At 42.2% G+C, this 19,526-nt stretch overlaps 2 protein-coding genes across 10 annotated transcripts; one reads left to right on the forward strand and one right to left on the reverse strand.

The window, feature by feature from the left end:
• Nucleotides 1–754: 754 nt before the first annotated feature.
• Nucleotides 755–8,280, reverse strand: LOC117432516 (TELO2-interacting protein 1 homolog). Of its 3 annotated transcripts, XR_009309320.1 has the most exons (9): nt 8,185–8,280; nt 5,257–7,571; nt 4,898–5,059; nt 4,370–4,518; nt 4,005–4,145; nt 3,542–3,746; nt 2,351–2,438; nt 1,282–2,035; nt 755–1,054 (listed from the first exon to the last, which is right to left on the reverse strand). XR_009309320.1 is itself a non-coding variant. In XM_059004391.1 (8 exons), exons 2-8 carry the CDS (start codon nt 7,544–7,546, stop codon nt 1,852–1,854), a joined length of 3,219 nt encoding a protein of 1,072 aa, XP_058860374.1. In that variant the 5' UTR covers nt 7,547–7,571; nt 8,185–8,280; the 3' UTR covers nt 1,217–1,851. The 3 variants fall into 3 exon arrangements, 2 of the variants coding, with proteins under 2 accessions (XP_058860374.1, XP_058860375.1); XM_059004391.1 differs by lacking the exon at nt 755–1,054 and having other exon boundaries at nt 1,217–2,035; XM_059004392.1 differs by lacking the exons at nt 755–1,054; nt 8,185–8,280 and adding an exon at nt 7,891–8,136 and having other exon boundaries at nt 1,217–2,035.
• A 15-nt stretch (nt 8,281–8,295) lies between these two features.
• On the forward strand, nt 8,296–19,113 carry LOC117426419 (regulation of nuclear pre-mRNA domain-containing protein 1B). 7 transcript variants are annotated; one of them, XM_034043954.3, is made up of 7 exons: nt 8,296–9,475; nt 10,326–10,473; nt 10,937–11,130; nt 12,358–12,491; nt 13,263–13,389; nt 13,615–13,790; nt 15,124–19,113. In XM_034043954.3, exons 1-7 carry the CDS (start codon nt 9,325–9,327, stop codon nt 15,265–15,267), a joined length of 1,074 nt encoding a protein of 357 aa, XP_033899845.1. In that variant the 5' UTR covers nt 8,296–9,324; the 3' UTR covers nt 15,268–19,113. The 7 variants fall into 7 exon arrangements, with proteins under 7 accessions (XP_033899845.1, XP_033899854.1, XP_033899872.1 ...); XM_034043963.3 differs by having other exon boundaries at nt 12,361–12,491; XM_034043981.3 differs by having other exon boundaries at nt 10,937–11,076.
• Nucleotides 19,114–19,526: the final 413 nt, after the last annotated feature.

Raw genomic sequence — 19,526 nt, forward strand, 5'->3', positions numbered from 1 at the left:
GGAAAGGTATGCATCCTAGCCCCAAAGACTTGTTATGCACAGTTGCATCTTCTAAAAACAGCTGTTTGACCGCAGACAAACCATTGTCATACATAAATAAATCAGGGCACTGCATACCTCTGGGACCATAATCACGAATGAACACCCAGCACTGTACGTTAACTATTAACAGAATTACATTGGTTTAGGTTATGCAGGACCACTGTGGACATGGGCACTTACTGAAGATAATTATTAAAGGGATCATCAAAAGACCATCCACCTTTCAAACCAAGGCTGTGTATTGACAATCCCTGTTGGTACAGTAGATGTCCCAGCTATGAAGTTAACGATCGGAGACAACTGCAAAATTCTTAATAAATGAAAAACACCCATCATTCTAAAAGGTTATAGTAACATTTTACATGTGTCAGTATGATATAAAAAACATTATTTATTCAACTTAAATCACTGATCCCTCACAAGAATAATAATAATAATGATAAAACTAATAAAAACTTCCCCCGTTCTATTTCGGGAGACAGGGGTTTTCTTTCTTCAATACTGTTTATTTATGTACAGTACAGTATGTAATCTTATGTAATCTTTATCCTAATATTAAAAAGAAAACGTGTCAATCAATTTCTTTACGATAACGGTACAATTATGTATGTATACTGTGATTCATGAACAATTCTATTATAAGATGGGCTTTAGGGTTAACCCCGTTTCAATGGCCTGAGAACCTACAATCCAATTGCAATCCCTCAAAACCCACCTGAGAAAACAGAGACATTCACAAAGCCTGAACTCCTGTTCCACACTACTCCTAGTGTGGTTTATCAAACTTTATTTCACCCAAGGAAAATGCTGCACCTGACAATAACAGCTTAAAGGGGGATGCATCATTACACTTGGTAAAATGTTTGAGGGTCTTATTATTTATCCTTTAACAGAGAGCAAAAACGAAGCCTCTTCCCTTCTGAAAGGTCTTCTGCTGCAGAAGAATCTTCCTGTAGGATCGCTGCCATTGGTGCTCATCTTGTAGGGCCTGCATGAACAGCTGAATTCAATGCTGTGGATTTACAGGAGGAGGCTGATTGAAAGACATGTAATCAGCAAAGCAAGGGAATTAACTTTGCTTCGGTGTTTAAGAACGAAAGCAAGAGCAGTCTACCGCTGGAGCTAAGCAGGCTTTCTTACTGGAAACAAATACATGGTATCAGGAAGGCTTAACAAGGGTTTATTCATTTTATTATTTATTTTTTTAATTGCGTAGAACATTACAATTGAGACTCCCACCTACAAATGGTGCCTTGTTTGATAGAAGATGGATCAAGATGTGATTTTATATCCGTGGGCCAGTGCAGAAAGGGCTCATTTTTGTAGGGGTGCAGAGGCTTCTCAGTTTGTTTGGGGCATCCTGTATGGTTTTGGTTGGATGCAGTGAGAAATGAAAGGGGATCATAGCTGCAATAAAATATCCTGTAAAGGGTACAAAACTCCTCTAAAAACAGTTCATACCTGTCATCAACAAATATTTTACTTTTTTTAATTTATTTAAAAGTCCTTTGTTTACCTGAACTAAAGACATTAAAGACTTTAACATTTCATATGGAATACCAAAATCCATATGAAGTATTGGAGGATGTAATAGCCTAACCCCTCCCAGTACTGCACAATGGAGATTGCTGCTGTTTTGCAGCTCTCTGGATGACTGACGGTAAGAGGGTTTAGTGCCTAATTCCCACTAGTAGGCAAGTGACTCCCCAACAGCATCCATAAACTAATCCCTGGGCCCTGCTTCCTGAGTTCTGATCCCCTGCCTGGCCCCTATTCCCTGTCCTGGGCTGCAGGAGCCCTGCAGATACTTCACTGCATCTCCTGCAATAGCTTCAGGATGTTCTCGGTGAACTCGTTCCTCTGTTTCCCCATGCCGCTCAGCTGGACCGCATGCAGACTTGAGTGCTTTGGTTCATACGAGTTTGGGCAGTAAAGTTCGTTCAGGGTGAGCCAGACTGAGTCCGGGTCAACCTGGATTAGATGCTGGAAAACACTGTAGAATAAATTGAAAAAATACAGAATTAGGTACCATGATCGGACAAGCCTGTCTAGGAAGTGTAGGTTAGAAAGGCACACTGACACTTAATGGTCTGTAGAGAAAACACCCAAAACATCTCAAAGATGGAAGTGCTTCTCTATGCAAACGTGACCGTATCAGGCAGCTCATACAACAGCTTTGACATCAGCGGCAGCACCCCTATAGGACCTGTGCTGGTTTCCCTGCAACGAGTGTTCTTTTCCACATCACTATGAAATCCTAGCTGATGCACAAGGGGTTCACAGTCAGGTTCATCTCAAAGTGTGTTACCTGACACAGGCCTCTTGCAGTTTAGGAGGCTGCCTGCAGCTCAGATAGTGCAGGCAGGCGTCTGAGACGACATCAAATTCAGCATCCGCTGAAAGAGCAGAGAGAACACCACAGTCCAAATCCAGGTTTACAGTTAAAGGGATACTTTATATCATCTACTTTCTTCACATGCATCCTATTATAATGTCGTTCTGTATCTCTCTGTTGGTACTTCTGCTTTGATCATAATTTGCTATGCTTACTATTTCAGTGTAAATTCAGAAATGGAAATAATACTCCCACTGCATAGCAGTTTCATCCATTCCTGGTTTTACTATGAGTTTAATAAGACACACCTGAGCTTGTTTCATGTACACTGTGGCTAATCCAGCCATAGTAAAACCTGAAATGGGTGAAACTGCTATGCAATAGGGGTCTTATTATTATTATTATTATTATTATTATTATTATTATTATTATTATTTATTTCTTAGCAGACGCCCTTATCCAGGACGACTTACAATTGTTACAAGATATCACATTATACATTATTTCACATTATACAGATATCACATTATTTTACATACAATTACCCATTTATACAGTTGGGTTTTTACTGGAGCAATCTAGGTAAAGTACCTTGCTCAAGGGTACAACAGCAGTGTCCCCCACTGGGGATTGAACCCACAACCCTCCGGTCAAGAGTCCAGAGCCCTAACCACTACTCCACACTGCTCCACCCCTTACCATTACCATCCCTGCAATAGTATAAAGACACTAAAAGCCCCTTTGCAGTACAGTAAGTATACACTGGTGGAATTGTTTCCATCCCTGTAAATTGCAATTGTTAGGAAGCATAACAAATATTGATAAAAAGAAATTAAATGTTAGGAACATGTCGATTTATATTCAATATTATAACTTTAGCTAAGGCTGCCACCTGGTGGCAAGAACCTTAAATAAAAATCTGTTCAGTGAGATTTTCCAATACCATACATAAATAAAGAAAAAATAAAGTTCACATCCACATGGTGTGGTGCGGCAGTCTGATTAATCCCATCTGCGAGTTTATTCTTGGGCTGTTAAAATAGCACATGGTGTGAAGTCTCATTAAATGCTCAGTGCTGACAGGTTTGAACAGGCAATACTGATTCACAATGGGATTCAGTAGAGCACCCCACAGTGCACAGTGCAGTTCAGCCGCTTGCTTACCCAAGTCTAGTCGGCAGCACAGAGCCCCCAGTCCCTGCAGGACTGCCAGCTGCATCTTGTAGGCCAGGGTGTGGGTGTAGACGGGCCCAGCCCTGGCGCTCACCGGAGCCTGCTTTACCAGGGAGCCCGTCAGTCTGGGGAGCACGTCTTTAGACACCCTCCTTCTGAGGAAATCCCCACACGTCTCCCCAAGCGTACACATCACCTAGGGCACAAACGCACACAGGTGACAGAATGGAAAATAGAGTACTGTACAATAATACCATAAAAAAATAAACTGGGACACTGCCGAAATGGCCAGAACCCAAAAGACTATCACAATTTAAGCTTTTGTGAAACACCAAGGTTGTTATTTTTTTTTTGCGATCTGTGGTTTGAGTTAATTTCCTCCTAAGTAAAATGTGTTAGTAAAAGACCCTTTACTATGATTCTGAAGTGTTTACCAGCTGTAAACCCAATGTACCTTGAAAGCTCTGAGCACTGCCAGTGGATCATCGTTAGTCAGTCTCTGCACAAGCGGGGGCCATGCGCGGTGAGCCATAGGGAGCAGTTCATTCTCGTGGCTCTGCAGCACTGTCACACACAGCTCCAGCACGTCCAGAACCTGCAAGACCCACACAGTACTGAAACTGCCACTGTGGTCCTAACCAGCTTATCTAGTGCTCACTGGATAGACCACCATTTAAGCACAGTGGCACGGTGGAAAGCATGAGATCGGGTGATATGATGGTGAGAGTGTATGGCGTTTCAAATGCACTGATTTTAATAGTTCTCAGTTTGGTAGCAGGTTTGGTTCCTTTCATGTACCATTTAGTGCTGCTATATTACCTTGAGCCGGAGACGCAGACTCTTGTCTGACAGGAGGTGGATGCACCGCTCCATCACCTCCTTGGCAATGCTGATGTGAGGGGGCAGTTCAGGTTTCACGGCAGGACCTTCCTCACTATCATCAGGCTCCGGAGCCGGGGGCGGCATTTCTACCAAACAAGATCCAATTAGTAGAAGCATGATTAAACGTACAGTATGACAACTTCAACCCTGATTAAGAAGTTTAAAAGGGGTAATAGGCAAGGCTTTAAAATCTCCTCTCACTAACAACAGTCTCAGAAATTCAACTGGCCCTTGCACACGCTGTCTAAGACTGTGTGCTGGAGCCAGAGTCAGTCCTGCACCTGCTACACAGGAAAGGCATTTACAGTTTGGTGGCAGGATAAATAGTCTTCACCTTTGTCAAACTGCAAATACAGTCTGGAAAAATGATTTAAGGACTTGTGAGGGTGTTCTGAGCTGTCAAAGCTGTTCATTTTTCAAGCCTTGGTTATAACTCCTTATGAAGTTTACTGATGCAGCACCAACCTGTGTCCTCCAGCTCTGCCTCCTCTGCAGCGTTGCCCTCTGCCACCTGCCTCTGCCTGTGATAGTCCAGGAGAAACCTCGTCATCTCCTCTGGCAAGTCCCTCTCTCCATCTGGGTTCCTGCATTCATTCCTGCTGCTCGTCTCAGCTGGGAACCACCGTACTGCTCTCAGAAGACAGGTCCGGAGAAGTCACAGCAGAAAAACAAGCAGGTTTACTTAGTATAGAAGCAACGTCTGGAAAGGGCTTTACATTTCACTTTGGCTTAACCTGATGGTTTGGCTTAATAAGATCCTTATCTTATTAAGATATTTTTATCCTTAACAATATGCTTTTTTACTGGAAAAAAAAAACACTTACCGAATGCCCCTATAAGTGAATGTAAAACCACACAGAATACGGGTGCCCTCTCGTCATAACAGTGGTCCAAGGCCATCAGCACGTCTTGAATGATATCCACCACCAGCGGAAGCAGGCTGGCATCCGAGTTGCTGATCATCACACTGAGAACCCTGGGAGTGTGAGGGTGCTGGCTCAGCCTCTGCAGGTTCAAGGATATATCATTCACCAGATAGTCCGAGTTCTGGTTGATGAGGTCTTTCAGAGAGTTATAGCCACAGCCTTTGCAGATGTCCCTCATGGCTCCCAGAGCTGCCTGGCTAATCAGCAGGGTTTCATCCCCTGCCTTTTCCAGCACGGGGTACAAGGCTGTGATCAAGAGCAGCCGGAACTGCGGCCCAAGGGCAAGTGCGAAACAGCCGATCCCTTCCAGCTGGATACAAATCTGCCAGATATTGCTATTCATCAGACCGATTGTTGGGTTCAAGCCTGCTGAAGATTTCAGATAATCAGTGTTTGCACTCGTGGTGATTGAAAGCAACCTTGACTGGCTAAAGGCAGTGCTATCTCCCTGCTCTGATTCCACACTAGTGGTGACTAAATGCCAGTTGACCAGGCTTGTGTATTCTTCAGTAACAGACGTAACTGCTGCCTTCAAGTTCTCTTGGCTTACTAGATCCTTTTGTCCCACCGACGTCTCCAAATTCATCCCAGCAGCACCTGCAATGAGTTCGTTGAGGACCAACGCAGCCTGTTTTCTATAGACCACTGACTCCCGATAGAGGTCCATGAAGTGGTCCACCAACAGGTAGAGGTCTCCATAGTAGCCAAGCACCCTGCAGAGTTGTCGGAGCAATGCAAATATCCTCTCGTCTGTAAAGTATCGGAAGTACTTTTTCTGAGTCGCCCTTTCTAGAAGTTCAGTATGTTGCTCTCCGCGGGCTTCATTGTGAAAACGACGTTCTTCCACTATCCTGACATCGGTCACGTCCATCTCTAAAACCTGCATCAGTGCTTTAGAGATGCGTTGGAGGTGGGCGGCTGAATTCAAAACAGCCGACACTCTTGGCCCCAGAATCTTCAGATAGCCCAAGAAGAGGTTCAGCGTGGACAGTTTGTCCTGGTCGTCTGCGCTCCTCATCAGTCGCGGCAAGGAGGTGGTTAAGGAGTGCAGATTTTCTGACAAAATATCGATAAATGCCTGGTTTCCACCAATCAGGTTCTGTTCAGCCATGGACTTCAACACCTCATCACATCTAGACCTGACCTCTAAGCTCTCGTCATTCACCAGACCAACTAAAGCCTCCAGGAGGGGGCTGATAGAGTCCACCAGGGTCCCATGGCACCTGGATAGGAGATGGCTTGAGAGTTCAACCACCTCCATTCTAACTTTCCAATGCCGGTGGCCTGAAGAACAAGCAAGCATCTTCTTTAAAAGAACAGCCAGCTTGCCTCCAGTGTCTTTCACCCATTCCTTGGTCCTCTGTACCATGAGCTCCCCAACTCGACCAAGCTCGACCACAGGCTTCTCCTTGTCCTTTGAAAGCTGCTTTTCATCCATTACCAGGACTACAGTTTTGAACCAAACTCTCATAGCACTTACTGTCACTGCATGGCCTTGTTTAACATCCCCAGTGACAACCCTGGACAGGCCTTGAGTGATCCCTGGTAAAAAGGAGGCAAAGGTCCTTCCAAGCATCCTTTCCTCCTCCTCGTTCATTGACCTGTGAAGCTGCGAGCAGTCACACTGCAGAAGAAAAACCTGGAGACACTTCAAGGCTGCCGTCTGCAGCTTCCTTGACTTTTCATGCTCGCCTAGTTCTAACAACAAAGAAATAGCAAGACCTAACGCAGGCATCATGGGGGGCTCATACAAATGGAGAACGATGTCACCATAGGCTGCGTGCAGCAGCGCATCGAGAGCCTGCACGACGGCTGTCTTCAGTTCCTCCGACACCGGGGCTGGCTTGCCAGGGTTCGAGGGTGAGCACAGGCAGACACAGAGCTCAGAGAAGAGGTCCCGGAGCAGTTCCCAGCTCTGCACGCAGGTGCTGGTGAGGACGTAGGCAACGCATTCCACCACGGCCAGGACCTGGCTGTCCTTTTTGGGGCCAGGTGTCTTGAGGGCAAAGCGCAGAGGGAAGAGGATGTACTCCTGCAGCTGCTGCAGGGCAGAGTCGCTGAGCCCCTGCAGCTGGGTGCGCAGGCGCTCCACATTGTGCACCGTGGGCTCTCGCGTCAGAAGCACGCACACCGGCCGCAGGGAGCCGAAAGCCTCCCTGGGGTCATCAATCACTGCCATGTTCAGCATGCTGCTCCAGGTCAGGATGAGCCTCCTGTAGAGACAGTCGATGGGGTGTCACTTCAACAACAACCACTAACTTATTCATTTTACAACACAGGCTCTAACGATTGACTATGTTTAAGAAGTAATAATAATAATATTAAAATCAGAATTACCAACATGTACCCACTATAATTATTATGCTTTACTCTACCATACTCTATGGGCACACCGGTAATCGATATAGTCTTATTTTATCAACTTAAAGGTTTCACAACATACAACATATTATAAATATTATAATACATTCATCAATTAAGTAATACACTCAGCCAATACGTTATCAATTAATATAAAGAATCCATTCACACCTCACTGACGTGATAATTACTGGAATGACTTATTTCAGTCTGTCCAGAACAATGTGAATTGTCAATAGACTGACAAACATAGTAAACGAGAAATTAGAGGACACTGTAGGCTAGTTTTATTTTAACTTCGTCTCAGAAGATGAAGCTGCAAACCCAAAGCCTTGCCAGTAATCGAAACTAAAAATAGGCTGTATGTTAGGGTTAAAACATCCTAAATATTCAGTATATTCTGCCTTGTCTGTCGTTACATATATTAATGTGACCCGATCAACGCAAGCTTGAAAAACCAATTACCTTTATTGGTGGCATGTCTTGAGTCTCTCCACACTGCGAGTACAGCTGCCTATAGAAAGATAGACCTCTGCCAGAGAGTCTGTTTACGTCATCTCGAAGCGACAGGTACTACCACTGGCCGAATTCATCACACACAGCACTCAAAAAAAAAAAGCATACATGCAGAATGCAGCGTTTCCTAGTGCAATATATTTGGTTTAACAACTTAAAGTTAACCTAGGTACAGTAAATTACTTCTTAAAAGTTATTTTAATTATTCACTCGTTGAAGTAAATTATATTTGTACTAGCCACGGATTTGATATTATATGTGTGTGTAAAATATTCACACTAAGGTTCAAAATTAATTAAAACGTATATTGTTTTATGGCTATATGTATATTGCTTTAAATAAACAATAAAAAAAAAGAATAATGATCATTTAAAATTCTGACTCTTCCCGACCACGTGTGTTCATTTGCTCTTTGAACCCTAGGTAAAAGGTCACTCGGCCATCTTGGCAACAGATGCAGGTGTTTGTTTTCACTACAAAATTATTACAGTAGCAGAAAAGTCGGGGACAAAACGCAAAGAACCGAAAGACCTGGGTTGCGGGGTAACAGGATTTTGGTAAACTCGGCGAGGAACGGCATGCTTAGCACATCATATTTGTTGGCGTTTGTTTGAAGAGTTTTGAGTCGACAGTAGTACTGCACTCTGCAGCCTAGGTGTTTGTTGTCTTGTTGTGAGTTTCCTTGGCACACGGAATAAGATCGTAGCCTAAGAGATAAGCTTAAATAGGGATGCTTTAAGAAAAAAAATTGAGATTCGCAAAATATTTATGATTTTCGTAACTTTTATATATTCATATGTTTACAGTTTGTATCGTGCAAAAGCGGGGTGCTCTTTATTAGTGTCGTCGTTGTAATTATATACAGTGGTGAAACCGTATCTGCGGTTAACAGCTAATAACTCGAATTATTTAGGAATTGCACCCCAGCTAAGGATTTGAGATAGGGCATTGGAGGGGAGTCAGCGCTGGCAGGGCGAGTAGATCACTGATGATAACCACACACTAGTTTATAGTGTGAGATCTTAATCCAATTGATAATATCAGTAAATCGAGAGGCGACAGTCTTCAGTAACGTAAAGGGAGACAAAAATGTCTTCGTTCTCGGAATCGGCCCTGGAAAAGAAGTTATCAGAACTCAGTAACTCGCAGCAGAGCGTGCAGACCCTCTCGCTATGGATTATCCATCACCGCAAGCACTCGTCATCTATCGTCAACGTGTGGCACAGAGAAATGAAGAAAGGTGAGTTGATTAAAAAAAACATGCCCATGTTTTAATTGCATGAGTGGTGCATACTAGTCCGATTAGTCAGTCACGCTTAGACATGTGTTGTCGATTTACGTTACAATGGGTATCGATACGCGTCAGTCAGCATTTTTGTTTAGTTGTGTGGCTGGTTTGTTTACTATGCTCTAATGCCCTAGTGTGACAGTACATTCTTTTTTTGTTTTTTTAATCGGTAGTGTGAGTGATTTATTGTCACCAGTTAGCTGGAGGCCACCACAACCACGAGTCTTTAGCAGCTGTCATGGCAGACTTGTAGTTCCAGCTGCTTCCTGCTGATAAAAAGGTTAACGTTTAAGTACAAGTTTTAAAAGTCTTTTTTTTTACATATTTAATGTAAGCTCTTTCTCAGTAAGCAGGTATTGAAAGCTTTATTTGGGCCCTATGTTTAAATAAAAACGTGTATGGTTCTGAGTTGTGCACATTGAGGATACGTCACTTATACCCTACCCCTGCTGCATGTAGTTCGGTAACACGTCTATTTGAGTAACGTCATGTCAAGCAATTTCTTGCTAATACTTGCAGATAATACTTGCTAATCAGGTAGCCTAAGTTACTTCATAATTGTATAACGCTACTCTCGGATTGGTCTGCAGTCATGGTAGTAATTCTTTATTTTGTGGTGGTGTTTTCATTTTAATTTCAGTTATGAGTGTCTTGTCTTAGTTTCCTGTATATGCTGGTTTTAGATTTTAAGCTTCCACAAGCTTTCCCTAGCTACCCCAGCTGTCGAATTCACACATGCCTCGTCAGTTTTATTTGTAGTGCCGGAACTAAACCAGGCTGATGATCCCTTTCCCTATTTCAGCAAAAAGTGGCCGGAAGCTGACCTTCCTCTACCTGGCCAATGACGTGATCCAGAACAGCAAGAGGAAAGGACCCGAGTTCACCCGGGATTTTGAGACGGTCCTTGTGGATGCTTGCTCCCATGTGTCCAGGTACAGGGCTGTACTGGGGTAATAGTTTTACTTCACTTGACAGCCTTGGCCATTTAACAGAAGGGTCTGACCTTCAGAAAATGCACTGAGATACACATTCCTGTAATGGTGTTCTTAACAATCTTCTTAACGGAGTCGGTCCAGCTCAAGGTTGGACCAAATTCTGGGTTTTTTTTCCTCTGGTTGTGGTTTATGAAACGCGTTATGGAGATCAGGGCATTAATACCTGCTGAGATATAGATTTGACCTCTACGAAGTTGCAAAAAAATTGGTTAATCTAATAAAGATTGTGTGTGTTTTTTTTTAACATGCCTGTTTTTATATTGCATGTTGGCCATTTGCAACTTGGCCGTTTTTGTTGTAGCAACCCCGTCTTCTTCCAGCCGAGTGTGGGGTGACAGCTGTGGTTTTATTGTGTGCTGCTACGAGGCTGGTTTGCAGGAATGTGAGACCCTGACCCTGCAGTCCTCTTGTCCCTCAGAGAAGCAGACGGCGGGTGCAAGAAGCACCTGGAGCGGCTGTTGACTATCTGGCAGGAGAGGAGTGTGTATGGGGCTGACTTCATCCAGCAGCTCAAGCTGGCCATCGAGGACTCCAGCAGCCCCAAGCAGAAGCCCAAGGGTAAGCAGCCCGGAGCTCGACGAACCAAACACACCCGGGAAAAGCGCATCGAAGGTTGGTCACACTTTAACCCCTTGGTCCCAGGACTGGTTTGCTCGGTGCAATATGATCAGTAAACCTTTGCATGTGTCTAGTGTATATGTGTGTAATGTATTAGATTTTGAATAGTTATTGTGGTCAGTATTGATCTGGTAGCAAAAAATGGAAATCGCAGTTTTTGCACAGAAATCTTCAATTAAAATACAGGGTAATTACTTTATTGTTGAGAACAGTACTGGCAATTGCTGTAGATCCCCCTCCACAAAAAGATAAATCTCATGCACAATATGTTCTTAAATGCTACCCTGTATTTCAATACAATGTGAGACAGTATTAGTTCTGTGTTTGTACAGTGTGTTAATAGTATTGACATGACAAAGTTCCCTGGATTTACACAGAACACCACCATCAGTGTCCTAAACACAGGCTGGGAGATGAGGGGTTAAAGCAACCAGACTTGTGCAGGAACATGAGAAGGATCCACCCAATAAATACAAATTGCATGCTTACTGTGTCTGTATTCATTTTAATTCATTTGAATAAAGACTATAATCTGTTATTGTTGCAGATTTATATGGTTCATAACTACAGGAAAGTCATATTGCCCTATATGTTAATTATGAATATGCATATACTCCTGAATTGGAGGAAGTGCTTAGTATTTTCTTAAATCAATACATTAAGTGCCGAAACAATATTGCCTCATTGGAAAATATTTGTGGACTTTTAGTATTATTTTTGTAATTGACTGACAGCTGTGTCAAAGCTACCTTTCCACTGATGTTGCTAAAGGGCAAGGCTTAAAAGCATTTTCTTATGGGCTATTAATGAACAAAATGTACAGGTTTCTCCTTGAAGATGTCTGTACTGCTACATTTCTGGCATGCCTCCTGGAAGCTTTAAAAGATAAAACTGCTTTTCTGTCATTCCCATGTTTTTTATGACTGCATGTCATTTAATGCAACGTCTTCAAGAGGAATGCACAGGCGTGCTGGAAGTGTAGCAATGAACCAGTGTCAGAAGCAGTAAAGCGGATAGAGGTTCGATTACATTTAGCTAATGGTTTAATCCGGTGCAGTCTTTTTTTTTTTTTTCCTGTAAAGCTCTAGTTTATACTGTAATCTAAATTCGATTTTTTTTTAAACAAGGAATCATGTCGGGTAGGCATGTCATCTGGCGAGGGAGCTGCACTCCCACCACACAATAACCTGACTTCTCTGGCGCAAATGTTCACTTTCCCAGCAGTGGAGGAGAAGAAAGCCCTCAAGCGCACCTACCAAAAGATCCAGGAGGTAGAGGAGGAGGAGGAGGAGGAAGACGATGATTACCGGGGTCACTACTCTCCACGGGACAATGACACCACCGCACCCCTTCTGGTATTGCTGCTGCTCTTCACTTTTCTTGGTGGCTTTTTCTTGCTCAGTTACTCAATCACTTGCTTAGAAACAGAAACACGAGCGTCGTTATATAGTATACTACGAAGTTACATGCAGTATGGATTGGTTCATGACCTACCTCAGTCAAGTTTGGGTTTATATTAGGATCCATGTAGTAGATACTGTACCATTATCTCATATTAAATAGTAAGAAACTACTCGGAGCAATAATCTACCACCTCCTTCTTGCAACGAAGAACCATAGCACTGGCACAGCATGAATTACAAAACTTATTTTTAATATTTAGACATTGGAAATTGTCTCTTTGTTTGCAATGCAAGATATTTAACTGTTTTGGAAATGTCCCCAATTGTTAGCAGTTAGTGAGACTTGGAAGGTTTTTTTTTTTTTTTTTTTTTTAAATAAATATGGATTTGCACTGCACTGTAGAATTGTTACCACTAGGTGTCAGCAACCGTTCGTTCAACTCCTGGTCTGTTTACACAGTGCTGGAGAAAGCCGGTAGTCTTGGTATTATTGTTTTTAGTGTATTATCATGGATAACCGGAGAATGGAAAACATTTGTGAATGCACACACCTACATCGGATTTGTGAATTCACAACCCCTCTCCCCCAAACAAAACAAATCCACCTAGTGCCAATAAATTTGATAATTCATAGGTGGGCTATGTCCGTACAGTGCCATGTACTATATGAGCAGCCTTCCAACCCTGTTCTCTCAATGCCATCGCTTCCCCTCCCTGGTACAGACGGAGGAGCTGATCAAGGCGCTGCAGGACCTGGAGAATGCTGCCTCTGGGGACGCAGCTGTCCGACAGAAGATTGCCTCGCTGCCCCAGGAGGTGCAGGACGTGTCCCTGCTGGAGAAAATCACAGGTGAGCCTGTCCAGCCGGCTGCAGAGCCCCTCACAGGCATCGCAGTGTCCAAAGCTGGCCTTTCCGCTCCTGGTCTTTGTTCCAACCCTGTTGAACCAATTAAACATCTGTCCAGACCCTGAAGTAGTTCATGTTACCTGTTAAACCTGGAGTGGAATGGCCCTCCCGGACTGGGATAGTGCGATACAGTATTTAACGCGTGTCGTCTTGTGCTCCCCTCTCCAGATAAGGAGGCTGCGGACCAGCTCTCGAAGACGGTGGACGAGGCTTGTCTTCTCCTGGCTGAGTACAACGGACGGCTGGCGGCCGAGCTGGAGGACCGGAGGCAGCTGTCTCGCATGCTGACCGAGTACATCCAGAACGAGAAGGAGGTCCTGGCTGACCGGGAGAAGAAACTGGACGTGAGTTGGGCTCTGACCCTGTGTCCCTCAGCAGGGTTCTAAAGCTAGAGTAACACTGGGGACGGATTCAGTAAAACGAATGAAGAAAAATGATAACCAAGCGCACTCAATGAGTACAAACGCAGTAGTAAGACAAATATAAAAGAAGCCATTGACCTGATATGGGAAGCTACGTCCTCTATAAAGGTTTCTATAAAGCATTTTACAATACATAATCGCTTCAAACCTCTGATTAGTATGACAGCACATCATAACTGAGACCGAACAGGGTCGACCAGGAATGTCTCAAAGCCAGTAACTAGCAGACATTTGGCTGAACCCAGGATCTGCTTGCTTGAGAGAGAAATGTTCATTACTGCAGTCTTGTTCATCCAGACGTTGTTTTTACAAACGGTCTGAAGTTTCTCAAGCCCTGCTTGAGACAGCCGAGTGCTTTCAAACTGTTTATATTTACTCTGTTAAATCACTCTGATTCTGATCTGCATGCAGAAAATTGGCTTTATGCAGCAAGATACCAAGAAAGCTCTAGATTTGTTGTTATTATTTATTTCTTAGCAGACGCCCTTATCCAGGGCGACTTACAATTGTTACAAGATATCACATTATTTTTACATACAATTACATTATTTTTTACACATTATTTTTACATTCAATTACCCATTTATACAGTTGGGTTTTTACTGGAGCAATCTAGGTAAAGTACCTTGCTCAAGGGTACAGCAGCAGTGTCCCGCCACCTGGGATTGAACCCATGACCCTCCGGTCAAGAGTCCAGAGCCCTAACCACTAGATTTAGAGTATAAGAGCCCTATTTAGCAAATTTAAATGGCATAAAACAAATTCAAATTTCAGATGTTTTTTCCCTTGAAGAGACAACTGTTTAAATAATGGCGTAATTACAATATTGAAGTAAAAATCCTATTGTAATAAAATAAAAACCTTAACAGTAAGGCCTAAAAGGGAAGGAATTTTTACCCCCAATATTCTGAGTTGCTTTGCAAATCCCAAACACACAAGCTCTCAGCTGCACGTGAGCACATGCTTTGCCATCAGATTATGTATGCCTGCTTTCATAGTCCTATATGTTGCAAGCACAGAGAAATCAGCCATTTAAGAAGATTTATTTTGTCTGTGTTCTGTGAAATCACAGATTTTTGCCTTCTGCCAGTGTCCTATACTATGGGATTGCTTCAGCATAACTGTTTGAGCTCTTATGTGTCAGAATACCACCTGACATGAGTACTTTAGTCTTTAGCATTCCGATTTCCCCCGCACAGTACATGCTGTGCTGAGCTAATTCACTGGTGTTTACAGGGTGTTTGTTCTCTTCCAGGAGTACAAGCAGAAGCTAGCCCGGGTAACGCAAGTCCGCAAGGAGCTGAAATCCCACATTCAGAGCCTCCCGGACCTCTCACTACTGCCCAACGTCACAGGAGGTCTGGCACCTCTGCCCTCCGCAGGAGACCTCTTCAACTGATTGAGAACAGCCCACTTCTCCAACTCTTCTTCCAGCCCTTTCCCCCTCGGAGATCGCCAGGCAGCAGCCCTCGCTGGTGGCTTACAGCGGCTCACACATCCAGCTAGAAGGCGAACTGCGAAGATGGCTCACGAAAGACAGTAGCTTGGAGAATGTAATGACTTGTTTCTGAGAGGGAAAGGGTCAATTACCAATTACCCCAACCCACCCCCCCCCCCCCCCCCCCCACCAAAAAAAAAACAAAGATTCCTGCATCACCAGCCAGAAAAGTGGAAACAAAAAAAAAACAAAAAAACAAGACCTAACTTGGGGTGGGGGAATAATTATTTTATCTTTTTTTAAATTTTTTTTTTTTTTAATGAAATGTCAGCAGGCAGCTGAGCCCATGATATTTGTTCACATAAAGGGTAGTAAAGGTTGTCATCCATTTAAGTATTTTTTTTCTTTTTCTTGGTTGAGTAATAAAGTATGACGGCTCTCCAGTTCAAACGGAGGGCGAGCTGTCGCTGAACTGACACGCTGTTACTTTTTCTAGAGGTGCCGGGTGCTGGAGAGGGGAGAGCTGCCTGTGCTTCTAACTGGCAGAGGGTTCAAATTGAGATTTTTGTTACCTCCGTTTCTACATGTGTACTAATACAGTTTAAATCACTCTTTGTGTCCCAGTCATGCCTACCCTTCCAGTATGATTCCTGTGCGATGCTTTCAATAGTGCACTTTACACTGAACTTAATCAGAAAGCAGTCGTTCTGTTTGTAGCAAAAAAGTAGCTCCAGCTGCAAGCACTAAAGCGTCCTTCTCTCCTTGAAGTCTGTTTTCCACTCTGCATTGAAGAGAGCTGCTTCTGCTACTACCTGCATTAGAAATGTGAGCTCTGATGCAACTTGGAAGCGACACAGAAATACACAACTAATGATGAAAGGGGATCTTAGTATTTGTTTTATATTCTCAACAATAGAAAACATCCTTCTAATATATATATATATATATATATATATATATATATATATATATATATATATATATCTGCTTTTAAAACTACACCTTTAAGAGGCTTTTGCTTTAGATTATCCTAAAACATCATTAGCCCATGGTCCAATGGGTGTGTGGTGGGGGCTTGGTCCTGATGCAGGTAAACATAGAAAATAATGGCCCTTGGGGTCTGATCTTGTCCACCCTGTCTGTCTTTTAAAGATAACCTGAACCTGTCTCGATACCTTTGTCCCCAAGGTCTGATCCTGAATCAGATTACACAGTTAATGTGTAAACATTTCAGTCTGGTGCCGTAGCAATACCAGACCTCTTCGAGCAGAGGAAAGAGTGCTTAACAAGCTTTGCATCCGGCTATCTGTCAGCATTCTTTAGTGTTGCTTGTATTTGGCTTGATATTTGACTTACCTCTTTAAATTGTGGAACTGTGTGCATCCTTCGACACCAACAGTTCACATGCTCTTCTGACCACACGTGGTCCATGATCTTGGTCATACTTGGTTTATGTTTTGCAATCATGGTTGCTTATGAACATGCAGAGTGCATAACCAGATTTCTTTAGGGCATGTGGTTTTGTTATCGTTTACCGTGGATCAGCATTGAACAGATATTAAAGCCAGGCTGGATATGAGATTGTCAATGTCTATACAATTAGCTCTCTGTGTCCGTGAGCTAAAAGCAGTCAACTGTAGCTTTATCATTTACAGAGTTTAGGAAAGAATAAATGCTTTTAAAGATGGAATGTATTAATACTGCTGTATAGGAGATACACTTCCAAAGTGAACTTCTAGTTTTAAATTTTAGAGAAAAAAAAGCCCCAGTTCAAATTGTTTCCTTCTCAGTAGTTTATGACAGTAGTTGAACGCCTACCACCCACATTTGTTTGATTTAATGTAAGATTGCATCAGATTTTAAACTTGTGTGCCTACAAACAAAACTCTCTTACTCTACTTTGCAAAAATAAATTGATGTGTCAGGTGATTTAAAACTAAAATCTGTTTCTAGTCACATCCATATTTGAGGGAACTAAATATCTATTTGTATGCTGAACAGACAAAGGCTGTCAAAACAGTAACTTAAAATAAATAAATAAACAACCACATATAAAAACACATTCATTCTGGTATGCAGTGTCAGTGCAGAAACATCACCACTAGAGGATAGGCGACTTTGTCATTTTTTGTTTGGGGGGCGGGATTTGTATAAGCTTGAGACTGCCCAAAGGTGAAACGTCCGAGTGGAATGCATAATAGAAAAACAAGTCATGTTTTTACATGAAAGGATAGCTCCTGCAAATATTGAGTGTTTTTCACAGTTTTGAGAAAATAAAGGCAGACAGCATATACTTCTTATGCACTATTTAAGTTGGGTACTTTAATTTTGTTGTGTTTTTATTATAAAGTGCTATCCGGGTTTGGGTGTACGTTTTTTCCAGTGGTGGGGTGCACCATTGTTACAAGCAGTTACAGAAATAGTTTCAGACCATCGGTTATGTTCTTTAAAAGCAGGAAGGTGGTGTTTTGTCAGAATCCTCTGGCTTTATTAATTTGAATTTAACATGTACATGCACCCATTGTTTGTTGCATTGTGCAAACCCAAATTCTGAAGACAGTTGGTGTTTATGGCATTGACAATGACAGTGCAGTTTGATTCCAATGATATTCATCATGTTGTGCTGTCAGCTGCGGACATAGCATTCCATTGTCAGTTGTCCAGCAAGAGAGATGGGTCTGGGCTGGAGGTTTTTGATTTAATGTATTTTTGCAGTCCATACCAATTTTTTTCTACCGGCCCTGCGTTTTTAGAAAATCGCCCAACTTATTCTGATCTTTTCCTAAATTCATTTGCTTATGCATTTTTTTCATGCATTTATTCATTCAGTTTGTACTTGCTTTCCACATCCAGAAAACACTGGCACCACTTCTCTGGTTACTGGACAAGGAGGTTCTGTTTATAAAAAAAAAAAAAAAAAAAAGTTTTTTTTACCTGCAAAGCGTCTGTGGCATGGGGTCTGACTACTAGAGGCCATGTCTCGCTTCAAACCAGGGACTGCAAGAAAACCTGTACTTTCAGGTAGTTTCCCCACAATCATCTAACTGTCCTCGAATCAGATAAAGACACAATCGTGCTTGTGTTGAACTGAGCAACAGCACAGGAAGACACTAGAATGCATTTGAAGTAGGTTATAACCAAGGCTTAAAAAAAAAATTCCTTCCCTGAACAACATTATTCATTTGGTCTTGCAGGAACTGTTTCAAGAAAAAAATAAAAGATTATACATGACTATTGCACAGGTGTCATGGTGTCTAACACTTTAGTATGTGGTCTTAATCCAAAAAACATAAGACTTAACTAAATGTGCCAAAAAAATATTAGTTAATGCTTATTCCTTTTTAACATATGTATTTTCCCTTTAGGATTCAATTGACGTAAATGGTGGCATAAAATAATGCATTTTACTTCTTTTTAAAGACAAAACACACTAAAGAAACTTGCACACATTGTTAAGAGTCCTCTTCTTCAGCAAGAATATTAAAGAGAAGGTAAAGTCAGAACATTCTTTACTGTGCTTTTAAAAGTACTACTGTTGAAAAATGGTTGGGATATTTGCTCTGATATGTCTGTAACCAGATCTAGTTTTAATGTTGATGATCTATTATGAAAAACAAAAGCTGTATTCTCAAAACACATGTACAAAGTGTTGCAGGTCTTTTTTTAAATTGGGTTACAATGTAGGTCACATCAAGCTTCGAGACATCTGTTTTTGCAATCAACTTGTAACTGGAATGTGAATAAATTTGGAGTTTTCTATTCTGTAGGAAAGAACAAAAAATACATATATTTAGTATTTATAGTAAACATGTGTTTGCGTGTTTTGTTTTTGCTTATTTTTCTTGGTTCAAGTTTGTTCGTTCAAATGCCGGGACATTGTGTCACTGATCAAAGTACAAGTACATTAGCATTAAAAATGATCAAGACAGGGACAGTAGTGTTCAATATTCATTGTTATTTGGGTTACAGTTAGGTTTGCTTAAAGATGGTCATTTTTACTCATGTCAATGCCATTTATGCTATGGACATTGTTTCACCTTTACAACTACCATAGGGTGTATTATAAAGAATATATGTCCTGGAACTACACAGCATCCAAACAGATATGCCATTAGTTTACCAGTTAAATCACCTGAATAAGATAGGTACAGTAACACTTCTAAACCAATGCGTTCAGCAGCAATACTGTCAGTGGCACATTTCTATGGATGATGCCTGTA

The sequence above is a fragment of the Acipenser ruthenus genome, chromosome 29 (genome assembly GCF_902713425.1).
Source record: "Acipenser ruthenus chromosome 29, fAciRut3.2 maternal haplotype, whole genome shotgun sequence".
NCBI classification, from domain to species: Eukaryota; Metazoa; Chordata; class Actinopteri; order Acipenseriformes; family Acipenseridae; genus Acipenser; species Acipenser ruthenus.

Excerpts from the sequence above, each read along its gene's own strand:
- LOC117432516 (XM_059004391.1), bottom strand. The coding sequence starts at position 7,546 with ATGCTGAACATGGCAGTGATTGATGACCCCAGGGAGGCTTTCGGCTCC. Across the intron at positions 4,519-4,897 it reads GGCAGAGCTGGAGGACACAG|AAATGCCGCCCCCGGCTCCG; the intron begins GTTGGTGCTGCA and ends CTTGTTTGGTAG. Across the intron at positions 2,036-2,350 it reads CTGCAAGAGGCCTGTGTCAG|TGTTTTCCAGCATCTAATCC; the intron begins GTAACACACTTT and ends TTTATTCTACAG.
- LOC117426419 (XM_034043954.3), top strand. The coding sequence starts at position 9,325 with ATGTCTTCGTTCTCGGAATCGGCCCTGGAAAAGAAGTTATCAGAACTC. Across the intron at positions 10,474-10,936 it reads AGGTACAGGGCTGTACTGGG|AGAAGCAGACGGCGGGTGCA; the intron begins GTAATAGTTTTA and ends CTTGTCCCTCAG. Across the intron at positions 13,791-15,123 it reads ACCGGGAGAAGAAACTGGAC|GAGTACAAGCAGAAGCTAGC; the intron begins GTGAGTTGGGCT and ends GTTCTCTTCCAG.